Source organism: Oryctolagus cuniculus, chromosome 15 (assembly GCF_964237555.1).
Source record: "Oryctolagus cuniculus chromosome 15, mOryCun1.1, whole genome shotgun sequence".
NCBI classification, from domain to species: Eukaryota; Metazoa; Chordata; class Mammalia; order Lagomorpha; family Leporidae; genus Oryctolagus; species Oryctolagus cuniculus.
In genome coordinates, this window is record NC_091446.1 from 81,408,936 (window position 1) to 81,421,313 (window position 12,378).

General features: G+C 41.5%; 1 protein-coding gene across 4 annotated transcripts in view; it reads left to right on the forward strand.

Annotated features, from left to right (window-relative positions):
• Window positions 1–12,378, forward strand: part of MAPK8 (mitogen-activated protein kinase 8) — a 127,425-nt gene that overhangs the window by 95,608 nt on the left and 19,439 nt on the right. For 2 of the 4 annotated variants that reach the window (XM_051837529.2, XM_070058104.1), the window contains exons 6-7: window positions 9,064–9,229; window positions 12,187–12,258. In XM_051837529.2, coding sequence (XP_051693489.1) covers window positions 9,064–9,229; window positions 12,187–12,258 — 238 coding nt within the window. The remainder of the gene's footprint in view (window positions 1–9,063; window positions 9,230–12,186; window positions 12,259–12,378) is intronic. The other 2 variants (XM_051837528.2, XM_051837531.2) reach the window with 1 other exon arrangement.

Genomic DNA, 12,378 nt, shown 5'->3' on the forward strand with positions numbered 1-12,378 from the left:
CTGGCCATTGCAGCCATCTGGGGAGTGAACCAGTGGGTGGAAGGTGTTTTTCTGTCTCTCTTTCTCTCTCTGTAACTTTGACTTTCAAATAAATAAATAAATCTTTAAAAAAATCAAAAAACCAAATTGGGACTATATAGAGGAATGCCTAACGATTTCCCATTGAAACTCTTGCAAAATCGTGCTTGTTTGATAAGAGCAGTGAGCAGGAACATCGACCTGACAGAATGTATTCTCTGGTGAAGGTGCATCGTCCTGGTTTGAGGACCCTAAGTGACATGTTCTCAAGTGATTTTTTTGCTAAAGCTTTAACATTCTTCAAATACTGTCATAATAAGCAAGTGTTAGCAGTCTTTAGCTCTCCAGAAAGTCCAAAAGCAAAATGCTTTTGCACATCCCAAAAACCTGTTGCCATGACCTTTACTCCTGACTGGTTGACCTGCTTGTGCTTTGACTGAACCAGTTCTACCTCTTGGTAGCCATTGCTTTGATTGTGCTTTTGTCTTCCTGCTCCTCTGGTCAATCCTTGTTCATCTGTTAAAATTCTTTGAAAAAATGCTCCAGGAAGTTGATCTCAGTTGTTAAACATTTTCCATTGAAAGCTCAGCTGTTGTCTGCAGTTGATCTGTGTACAGCAGTTTGGGCACCCCTCAAGCAGAAAGATTGCTGTACTTCAATTTTTAGTCAGAATTGTGTGACTTGAACCATCTGAGACGTCTGTGGTGTTGGCCATTGTTTCTGCTGATAATTGTGGGTCCTATTAGGCCATGAAAAAGAATACTTTTTCCTCACAAATTGATCTGGGTGGTCTTCTACTGCAGCCTTCATCATCATCATCATCTTCTTTTTTTTCCCTAAGATTTATTTGAAAGACTTACAGAAAGAAAGGGAGAGACAGAGATCATCTGGTCCACTCCTCAGGTGGCCACAACTGCCAGGATTGGGCCAGGTCAAAGCCACAAGCCTCCTCCAGATTGGCCATGTGGGTAGCAGGTGCCTAACCACTTGTACCATCTTCCACTGCTTTTCCCAGACCATTAACAGGGAGCTGGATCAGAAGTAGAGCAGCTGGGATGTCGCTCCCCCACTCGCGGAGGAACGACACCAGATGCTGTTTTCTTTCCCCGGTCCTTCCTGGAGGAGCGGCACCAGCGAGCTCTCCGACCGGCTCTCTCAGGGGCCCCGCATGTTGTCTCTCTCCCCCTTTTATAGTCATCTCCCACCAATCCGTGCTCTGCTGTCCGCATGCTGAGCACGCTGCTTTCTTCCAATCAGATGTTGGATCAGGAATCAGCTAATTGACGAAGCAGCTGTGTAAGATTTGTTTACTCCCTCTCAACGCCATATGGTGGGAGATCAGACACATAGAGTTAGTTTCAGTCCACAGTCTCAGTACTTACTTGTCTCCCGGGCACCCCACCATGTTGCGGGAGATGGACCCTGTTCCCCACACTGGGACTTGAACCAGCCCCCATATGGCATGTTGGCATCGCAGGTACGGGCTTTCCCCAGTATACTACATGCCTGCCTTGTCTTGTGCCTTCTTAAAATAAGTTATCCATGTGCAAATTGCTGATTTCTTTGGGGCATTGTCCCTGTAAACTTTTTGTAAAGATGAGTATTTTCGAGGCTGGTGCTGTGGCATAGCACGGAAAGCCGTCAACTGTGTGCCGGCATTCCATATGCGCACCATATGGGTTTGAGATTCTGATCCAACTCTGCTAATGAACCTGGGAAAGCAGTGGAAGATGGCCCAAGTGTTAAGGCCCCTCTGCCCACGTGGGAGACCTGGAACAAGCTCCTAGCTCCTAGCTTAGGATCGGCCCAGCCCCAGCTGCGGCCATTTGGGGAGTGAACCAGTGGATGGAAGATAACTCTCCTGCAAACTCAAATTTCAAATTAATAATCAATAAAAAAATCTTTAAAACAAAATTAGTATTTTCACCATTTCTCTACCCATGCTTTCACCATCAGCTTGATGTTTATTCTTATGTCAATTTCAGCAAATTCATGGTGCTCTCATTGAGACTCTTTCCAAGTTGATATGCTTCCTAATGCTTCAGACTGCATCCTGCTCAGACATGCTGTAACAAGTTAGTAGAGTTTCTTTTGGTGCAAAATACTTTTGAAATTCATGTGGAGTTTTTTGTAATACACATGAAGACTACGTGTGTATATTCATAAACATTTTACATTTTGCATTTTTTAACTGCTTTATTGAAATATTCATATACCGTACAACTTGCCCACTTAAAATGTACAATTCAGTGGCTGCCTGTCCATCACCATAATTTTAGAACATTCATCTCTCTGAAAGAAACTCCACACCCATTCTGTTTCTCATTCTCATCTCCAGCCCTAACTCTTCCTGCCTCTGTATGTTTGCCTGTTCTGAACATTGCACACAAATGGAATTAATATAATATATGGCTGTTTGTGGTTGGCTTTTTTTTTTTTTTTACCTAGAATGTGTTCTCAAAGTTCAGTTAAGTATGTATCAGTGCTTTGTTATGTTTTTTAAAGATTTTTATTTATTTATTTGAGAGGTAGAGTTACAGACAGAGAGAGGGAGAGACAGAGAGAAAGGTCTTCCTTCCATTGGTTCACTCCCCAAATGGCCAGGGCTGTGCTGATCTGAAGCCAAGAGCCAGGAGCTTCTTCCTGGTCTCCCCACATGGGTGTAGGGGCCCAAGCACTTGGGCCATCTTCTACTGTTTCCCAGGCCACAGCAGAGAGCCAGATTGGAAGAGGAGCAGCCAGGACTAGAACCGGCGCCCATATGGGATGCTGGCACTGCAGGTGGAGGATTAACCTACTGCGCCACAGCGCCAGCCCCAATGTGCTTTGTTATTCTTGCTAAGTATTTCACTTATGGATGTGTCATTTTTTATACATTTGTCGTTTTATAAACATTTGAGTTAAAATTTTTATACTATTTAAGTAATATGCATACTGACCTGAACATTTCTGTAAAATTGTTTGGATGTATGTTTTTGCATTTTAGTCTTAGTTATGGCTTATTGTTCTTTGAAAAGTATTGCATTGCAGCAAGCGTTGTGTTGCAGCAGGTTAAGCTGCCTCTTGGGACAACCATGTCCCATTTCAGAGTGTTTGTTCTAGTTCAGGCTACTCTGCACTTTCAGTCTAGCTTCCTGCTAATGCACCTGTCAGGTGGGAGATGATTGTTCAAATGCTTGGGCGCTTGCCAGCATTTTGGGCTCCTGGTTTTGGCCTGGCCCAGCTCCATTTGTTGTAAGCATTTGGAGAGAGAACCAGTGGATGGAAGATCAATCCCTCCCTCCCTGTCTGTCTCTCTCATGTTCTGCCTTTCAAATAAATAAAAATAAATGGTTCTGAATACTGCTGCATCTAATTTAAGAGTAATTTTTTGAAAAAATTATTTGGTTGAGTGGATTGTTATCTTCCTTCTGAGCCACATTGTGTCAAATAACCTGTCTTATTTAATAAGATACATAGCTTTGTGTTCAAAGTATAGGGCAGTTATGTCCCTGAGCTGTTCAGGCTCACCGTTAATTATCATCTAAGTGAATTCCTTTGTATATTACAAATGCAGTGCTCTAGTTTTATGTCTAATATAGTCTTTTTTTTTTTTTTTTTTTGACAGAGTGGACAGTGAGAGAGACAGAGACAGAGAGAAAGGTCTTCCTTTGCTGTTGGTTCACCCTCCAATGGCCACCGCGGCCAGCGCGCTGCGGCTGGCACACCACGCTGATTCAATGGCAGGAGCCAGGTACTTCTCCTGGTCTCCCATGGGGTGCAGGGCCCAAGCACTTGGGCCATCCTCCACTGCACTCCCTGGCCACAGCAGAGGGCTGGCCTGGAAGAGGGGCAACCAGGACAGAATCCAGCGCCCCGACCGGGACTAGAACCCGGTGTGCTGGCGCCGCAAGGTGGAGGATTAGCCTAGTGAGCCGTGGCGCCGGCCCTAATATAGTCTTTTTGAAAAAGATTTATTTATTTGAAAGAGTTACACAGAGTAGGAGAGGCAGAGAGAGAGAGAGTTCTTTCATCCGCTGGTTCACTCCCCAGTTGGCCACAATGGCCGGAGCTGTGCCCATCCAAAGCCAGGAGCCAGGAGCTTCTTCCAGGTCTCCCACTAGGGTGCAGGGGCTCAAGGACTTGGGTCATCTTCTACTGCTTTCCCAGGCCATAGGAGAGAGCTGGATCAGAAGTGGAGCAGCCGGGATTCAAACTGGCGCCCATATGGGATGCTGGCACTGCAGGCAGCAGCTTTACCTGCTACACCACCGTGCCGGCCCCCTAATGTAGTCTTTAAACAACATAATACAAATTTATTTAAACAGGAAAGTTATAATTATTTTATCTTCCTGATCCCATATTCATATACTGTGTGAGGTAAAGCAAGTGAGTTAAATGTTTTGATTTTGTTTGTTTCCTTTGTCCTGTAAACCAGGATAGTGATCTGCCACCATGGAAGATTGTTTGATTTTAGTGATCTAAAATCTATCAAATGGAAAGCTTCCAAATTAGTGAGGATAGCAGGCAGCTAGACCAGAAAGGTAGAACAAATGGCAGAAGATAGAAAACAAAGGGAACAATAAGAAGTTATCCCCACGTTTGCTGCTGGTTTTGAGGCCACAGTTGGCATTTTCTCTGCTCTACTAGTCTTAGTTTCACCTCACTCTTAGCTAGTACCTCTTCTGGTCTGAGATTGTTTACTTTGTAAAATAAGCTGGCCTTTCATCTTGTAGGGGCTCACTGAGTGACTTCCATCTTGTAGGGGCTCCCCGGGGTGACTTTCCCCATGGTGACTGAATCACGCTGCGCCGTGCAGATAGTTGCTGATCTCCGTGTGGGAGAAAGCTGAGTGGTGTACACTGGCTCCCCTAAGCTTGGGCCTGAAAGTAGCACACTTCACTTTTGCGTGGGGTCCGTTGGCAGAACTGGCCGTAAGTGCCTGCCTGATTGTGAAGGAACCAAGAAATGTGGGGCGGCAGATGAGAATAGCGGTGAGCACCAGGCGTTGATACGTTGTTCCCTCTGGTTATCAGCCTGCTCTTCATTCCGTAGCTCCTTAAGAGAGAAGAGCCAGAGTCCTTGTTCACCAAGGCATTTAGTTCCCAGCTATACACAGTGGAGTTCACATTAGGTCTAGACATTGCTGCTTTTGATCCAGGACCATAGGAAGTGGATTTGGGAACGACCAAATTATCTGTCCATTCCATACTCCTCTCTCCCAAATACCATAGATAGAATGGCCAGACAGGGTCAGTGTAACCACAGAAACAATCTCATTTGGAAAACTAAAGAACACACACCCACACACACACATACACACACTGATTGGTTAGTTGTTAGTGTGCTGAAATTGTACTGGGCAGTCACTGTGAGTGTCCCTGATTGATGGGGTGAGAGATCTTCCTTGATTAGGCCCTCAGTCTGCCCTCTGTGAGATGCTGTCCTCTGTGGTACCCGCTACCCTCCTTGAATGCACGTGAAGTGAGTCTTGGAAATGCGTACTTGAGGGCTGCTCAGCCTTCTCAGCCTGCTTCCTATTTGTAAAATAGCAGGGCCCCAAGTTTCATTATAATGCTCTCTTCCTCATCCTGGCCACTACTGATGTTTTGGACCAGACAACTCTTTGGAGGGGCTGCCCTGGTCACTGATGAAATGGTCTGCAGCATTCTTGGCTTCTCCCCAGTAAATGCCAGTGGCACTCCCCAGTTGTGACAACCAAAAATGTCTCCTGATAGTCCCAGCTGTTCACTGGAAGGCAAAATCGCTGTGAACTGAGAACCACTGTTTTAAGTGTAGAATGTCACAGAATCGGCAGTGTTTTGGTAATACCGCTCTCAGTCTCAGAAGCTTAGGAGGCTTCTTATCTTTTCTGTTAACAACTCTTTTCCAAGTATATTTGTTAACTTAAAGTCCCTATATTCTTAGAACTAATGGAGGTTGTCTTGAGTCTGCCTTTAAGCTTTCAGGCTTCTGTTGTCAGGCTGAAGTAGTTTGTTAATTGAAAGATTTTACTGATCTTTTTCACATAGAACCCTTTAGAATTGTTTTATGAAAAATGATGTATAGAAGGAAACTCAAGATACCAGTAGCGTCGAACATTTATTGTTTGCTCAGAGATCTGGAAGGTTGGCTGTGTGGCTCTGCTCCAGATCATGGGTCAGGTTCAGGTTTAGGTTTGCCCCATGTTCAGGTTTCAGCATCCCAGGGATGTGATTTTCTCATGATGAGAGACAGAAAGCAAGAGCCAAGCTAAATCGTGCACATTAAAAACTTCTCTCCAGTCTGGGAGCCTTATTTTCTCTCACACTTCATCAGCTGAAACAGGTCACACAACTGTGCCTATCAGTAGGGTGAGTGACAGCCACCCTGGGGCAGGTAGGGATATATACTGAACAATCTGCCGTACTTTTATCGAGGGATCTAATAGCATTCAGCTTTTCCAGAATGGCAAAGCTCTGAAATTCCAGTCTGTTTTTCCTTTTATTTCTACTTTTAAAAGTGGCCATTCCTTTCGACTGCAGCTAGTAGCCACCAATACATGCTGTTGAAAGCTCTGCGTTCTAGTTTCTTCTTCTGTGGCACAGGAGCCAGCAGACCTTTTCTGTGACAGAGTCAGATGGCCAATACATTATGCTCTGCAGATGGTGCAGTCTGTGTCACAGCTGTTGAACTCTGCCAGTATAAAACAGAGCAGCGTAGACAAATGTTATGAGTGAGTGTGACTGTATTCCAGGCAAAGTCTTCAAATAAAAGCAGGCAGGCCTTGATTTGCCAACTCTTCTTCCATAGCCTCAGTTTCATTATGCAAGTGCTGTGGAGATGAGAGCCTCCTGAAATGTTTTGCTGCCGTGTAATCTGGATCACTGTTTTACCTTTGATACTAGTTTCCCTGCTGTTCAGCTGCTAAGCCATGATCCTGCGTTTCCGTAATAGTAACACCCTGTTCCTGGCACCAGTTTCAGTGTTCGAATAGACTGGGCCATACTGACCTCTCGGTGACTTAACGTGACTTAGGTTTCTTTCGCACACTGCGTTTCCAGGCAGACCATGGTGGGTTGGAGATTCTGCTTTACACAGATGCTCAGCAACCCAGGTTGCTAGCACATCTGCGCTCTGCAGCATCCCTGCTCTCCAGAGCAAGGTTCGATGCTGCAGGAGGCTGTGCTGGACCTCCTCCCCTCTCGTCTCGCTGACCAGATCTCCTCCCGTGGGCTCTCCTGACGGAGGAACTGGCAGAGAGGCATGGTAGGTGCTTCCAGTGCCTCTGCCACTTACGTATCATTAGTAAATGCCACTTACATGTAGTTAGAAATGTTACTAACATCTGTAGAAGGTACATGTTGATCAACTTGTACAAGGGCAAGTTGCAATTACTATTTTTGAGACTTATTAATGATTTTTTAACAAAAAAATGTATTTCTCAAAAAATATATTTTGCTCTTAATCTTCCTAAGATAAAATGTTTATGGTTGGAATCTTATTTCTAGGCTGGAATGCACTAGTGTAGAGAACCAGTAGCCTTCAGCTATCACAGTAGACATTGAAATAGTGTCAAAGCTTATAGTATTTATTCTTTAACATGTAGTGTTACTTTGCTGAGGTGTTATATTTTAGAAATACTAGCAATATTTTTTGTTCACAGAATAGCAATAATGAAAATTTTATCTTCTGTTTCACTATGCTCATTGATATCTTTGTGTAGTTATTTCATAAAGTCATTGAATTATATGCTTTCTAAACCCACCTATGAGTACATCAAAATATAATAAAGGTGGGGCCGACGCTGTGGCGTAGCTGGTAAAGCCCCGGCTGCTCCACTTCTGATCCAGCTCTCTGCTATGGCCTGGGAGAGCAGAAGATAGCTAAAGTGCTTGGGCCACTGCACCCGCGTGGGAGACCTGGAAGAAGCTCCTGGCTTCAGATTGGCGCAGCTCCGGCCGTGGCGGTCACTTGGGGAGTGAACCAGCAGATGGAAGACCTCTCTCTATATCTGCTTCTGCCTCTCTGTAACTCTGCCTTTCAATAAATAAATAAATCTTTAAAAAAATATATGCTAAAGACAACAATAGTAGGGTACTTCAGGAAGTCAGTGGGAAAATGGAATTGAAAGGTAAATTTATTTTTGAGTAGAAAATTTTTAAATTCCATGCTTAATTTTTGTAGAGGGTGCATTTTCCATGAACTTTTTGAAGGCCACTCATACATGCTGTAGTAGACATAGACATTATAGAAGTGTTCCTTGTCTTTCAGCCCAGGTCTGTTTCCCTTTAGTGCCTGATGTTTAATATGTACTGCTCATCAGTGTGTGTGATGCCGTTATTCATGTTGTGGATATATGCCTTCTTGATAGAATTCATCAAAGCTAGTGGGCAAAGAGTGTTGAACATGAAACCATAAATGTTTAGGACACTGCCTGCCTTTTGAATGGGGATAGCACAAAATTCCTTCTGATTGGGGTCAGGTGGGAAATTCCTCTCACAATATTTAGGAGTACCAGTAACATGTAAATTATGGATTAGTGACACTAAGACAATAATGTCCTCTATCTACAGGCAGGCAGAAGTTGTATGAGTTTTTTGATAGGGACTTCCGTAGACCATTAAAACTGAGTGTCTGCCAGTCTGAAAGGTCAAGTAGCATTGACTAGGATTGAAGGCATGACCTATTGTGAATCTGTGATGTCTGTGTAAAGCTTGTTGTTATTTTACAACATTTAAAAATGTGTACTTAGTATGCAAGTGACTCACCTGTGACTTAGCATAGTGGCTCTTACATGAGCTTTGAGAGGCCTTTTCTGTTCTGTTGGACCAAAAGTTTCTAGCTAGTTATAGTTTCTTATGAATAAGACATTACTAATTTCTCTAATAATGGTATATATTCTTAAATAAAATATGCCTTTAAGCTGACTTACTGGCTTTGCTTTTTCATGATGAGTCTGTACCGTATTATTACAGTGAGGAACATGATTAATATAAGTTATTAAACAAGTGACAGGATAACTTTATGAACTGAAAAATCTGTGTATGTCATCTAGTGGTCATTTCTTATTTTTATTTTCTGAAGGACTTAAAGCCCAGTAATATAGTAGTAAAATCAGACTGCACTTTGAAAATCCTTGACTTTGGACTGGCCAGGACTGCAGGAACAAGCTTTATGATGACGCCTTATGTGGTGACTCGCTACTACAGAGCGCCTGAGGTCATCCTGGGCATGGGCTACAAGGAGAACGGTCAGCACTCTGTTTTTATTTGAAATACTCTGCTAAGTTTCTTTGATTCATCAGATTTCTTATTTAAATACTTTCACTGAAGTGCATGTAGTTAAATGTGTGTTACTGTTTGAAATGTGTATCACATTTGAAAGTAACTATAAATTTTGTCATAAAATTGGGAGATGGTGTGAGGGCCTTGTTTATTTAAGACAGATTCATCCCATCAGTACTGCCATTGGATGGAGGATTCGTTGCCATAGCCCTTGTCCTGTGCTTGCCTAAACTTGAAAATGAGCATTGACTTCTGTATGCAGGGCAGTATATAGTGTTCTTATGGTTTCCTCTTAGTAGTAATCTATGTGCATTAGTGATATTTGCCCATATTTCTAGCTCCCTTGAAGTCAGAGTTAATAGCGGTAGCACTTAGTGTCATCAGGCCATTCTGCAAAGCCGATGAATAAAACTAAAGTGACCTTTTGTAGGAAGCCATGATGTTTCATCAAAGCCTTGTATCCAGCCGTAAGGAAATGGCATACAGTATTATTTATCAACCTTAACATCAAGGTTGAAGAATATTATCTGGGATACAGATAGTGAATTTAAACAATTCTTATACCTATATTTAGGGGTAAAATTTTGTTGAGCCTTGAAAATTTAGGAGATGGCTAAGTCTGCATGGGATTCTATTGAATTAATCTGTAACATAGTGACTTAATTCAAAATATTCCCTAAAATCAGACCTAGACTTTTTTTAGAAAGGAAACTAAATCAGGAGTTCACTGAATCAAACTGTATCAAGCCAAACTTTAAAACTTTTTTTTTGAAAGATACCATTGAATTTAAGATTTTAGCTTAATTTCCTTTTCTTTTCCGAGCTAATTAAAAACAATTACTTCAAACATTCATTGCCAATTTTTTCTTCTTAAGTAAACTTGCTATTCTATTTTCCTATTCTCTGCCTAATGTTTAGAGGGTTTGTGTGTGTGTGTGTGTGACTAATACAGAAATTGCTTTTGCATTTGTTGTGAACTGTTGATTATCACAGATTGTGTAACATGTCAGTATCCTATAAATGTGATCTTGGGATAGCCTTCTACCAGAAGGTAGCGCCAAGAGAAACTCAAAAAGAACTGACACATACTCCTAGCTAAGAAGTATAAAAGATCATCTTACTGCTGCCCTACCCCAGGAAACTGAGTCAGATGGCGCACTTACTCAGTATAACCCATATTAGCCAGATGTTCTTCAGTGACATCTCCTACCCACACCCAGCTGTTTCAGTAACCTTGTTTTACCTGTTTCATTGTAAGCTAGCTCAGGGCATTTGGAAGTGTGGGATAAGGGGTTATATTTTAAACTGTCAATAGACTAAGTAGTTCATCCCTTTCAGGCGAGTTTTGTGCATGAATCAGTCTTAACCGTGGTCTTAGTCTTCACTGGCCCATAGAATACCTTCTTTTTGTTGAAAAATAGGTTTTAAACATAATATGTTGGCAAAGGTTACTGAAATAGTTGTGTTCTGGCTATTTAACCAAAGTTTGCCATTTTCTATGAAACACTTAGGAAAGATTTATTCTAAGTCTTGCCCAAAATAAAAACTAGAAAAAAGTTCCATTCTTTGATAGGCTGATTTGTGAATATTAACTGTTCCTCCAAAATTTTAGCCTTGAAAGCTGAGTTGTATTATAAATATAAAAAGATTCATAGACATTTTAAAAGGAAATTTCAGGGAAACTTTAGTTCCGCAGGATTTCCAGAAGTTCCTCCCAGTTTTGCTGCTAAGACTGTTGAGTGCAGGGACTGCTCGGTGTAGGAGTTTAATAATGGTACACACTGCCTCTCCGAGTGCAGCAGCGGGGGGTCTCCCTCCAGCGCATCCCACTGCTTCCCTCTTCAGCACTTGGGCCTTCATGCTTTAAAACCAGATGCAGGTCTCTGAGACTCTCCTTTCAAATCACTCATCCTCCCCCCTTTCCTATTCAACTACAAGCACCTACTCTCCTTTTTGATCAGATATTTAAACCCAGGGTCTGTGATTGGTTTTGATACCTAGGTGGAGATTCCCAAATTGCCTCTTCTGTATGGCATTGATAAGGACTGCCCTGTAAAGTTGGTGAGGGTCAGTGTGTCTGCAAGGAGACTCTGGAGTTTATAAATCTGTGAAACTGTCATACTCTGTCCAGCCAAGGCTTAACCTTAAACCAAAAGCAGCTTGGATTAAAAAAAAAAAAAAAAAACCTTTAGGTAGGAAATATATAAAATACACTTCTGTTACTAGGTTTTCTTAATTAATTAGATTGTTCATTCTCCATGCACTTGTTCCTTTTGACATAGTAAATATAGTGTATTGTTGACGAGAAAATAATTGTCTTTTGATTCAGAATTAAACATAGCTCTTCTCCTGTTCTCATTAAATAAATTTGTGAAATCCAGTTTAAAATTTTCTGAAGACTTCTAGATTAACTAGTTATTCATAGAGACATTCTTTCTGTTAAGTATTTTAATCTGCTGAATTATTTCTGCTCATGCTTTTTTCTTTCATTTAACTTAAAGAGAGAGTATAATGCACAGTTGAACTTTAAATTAGCATGTTTATTTTTATAGTTTTACTACCTTGTGTATATTTTTAGCTTTAGCTTTATTTATAAAGCTTGTGTTTGGTTCTATTTTATATTTGATAAACAAATTCTTAATCACAAAATGGCAGGGTTTTTTTTTTGTTTATGCAATTTCTGTGCATATCTCTCACTTTAAAATTAGATAATGTAGTTAAAATGCCACACTTTGTTTTCTTTTATGAACGAAAGCCTTTTGAAAAATACTTTGTTTTAAATTATTCCATTAGCTAAAATTAAAATCACTTTTTTCTTTTTTGTGATGTGTTGCAGTTTTTATATGATGCAGTCATATTATGCTTCTTTGATTTTAATGACCTTTTGCTTTGCTTTTCCTTCTTTTGTGCTGCAAACATATAGTGGATTTATGGTCTGTGGGGTGCATTATGGGAGAAATGGTTTGCCACAAAATCCTCTTTCCAGGAAGGGACTGTATCCTTGTGCTGCTGCAGCAGTTTAGTTAGGTGATGGACTTCCTTCTGTTCTCCAATGAAAATAAGATGCTACATTCATACATACCATTTTTTAAAAAACAGACGTAAAGTTTGTGGC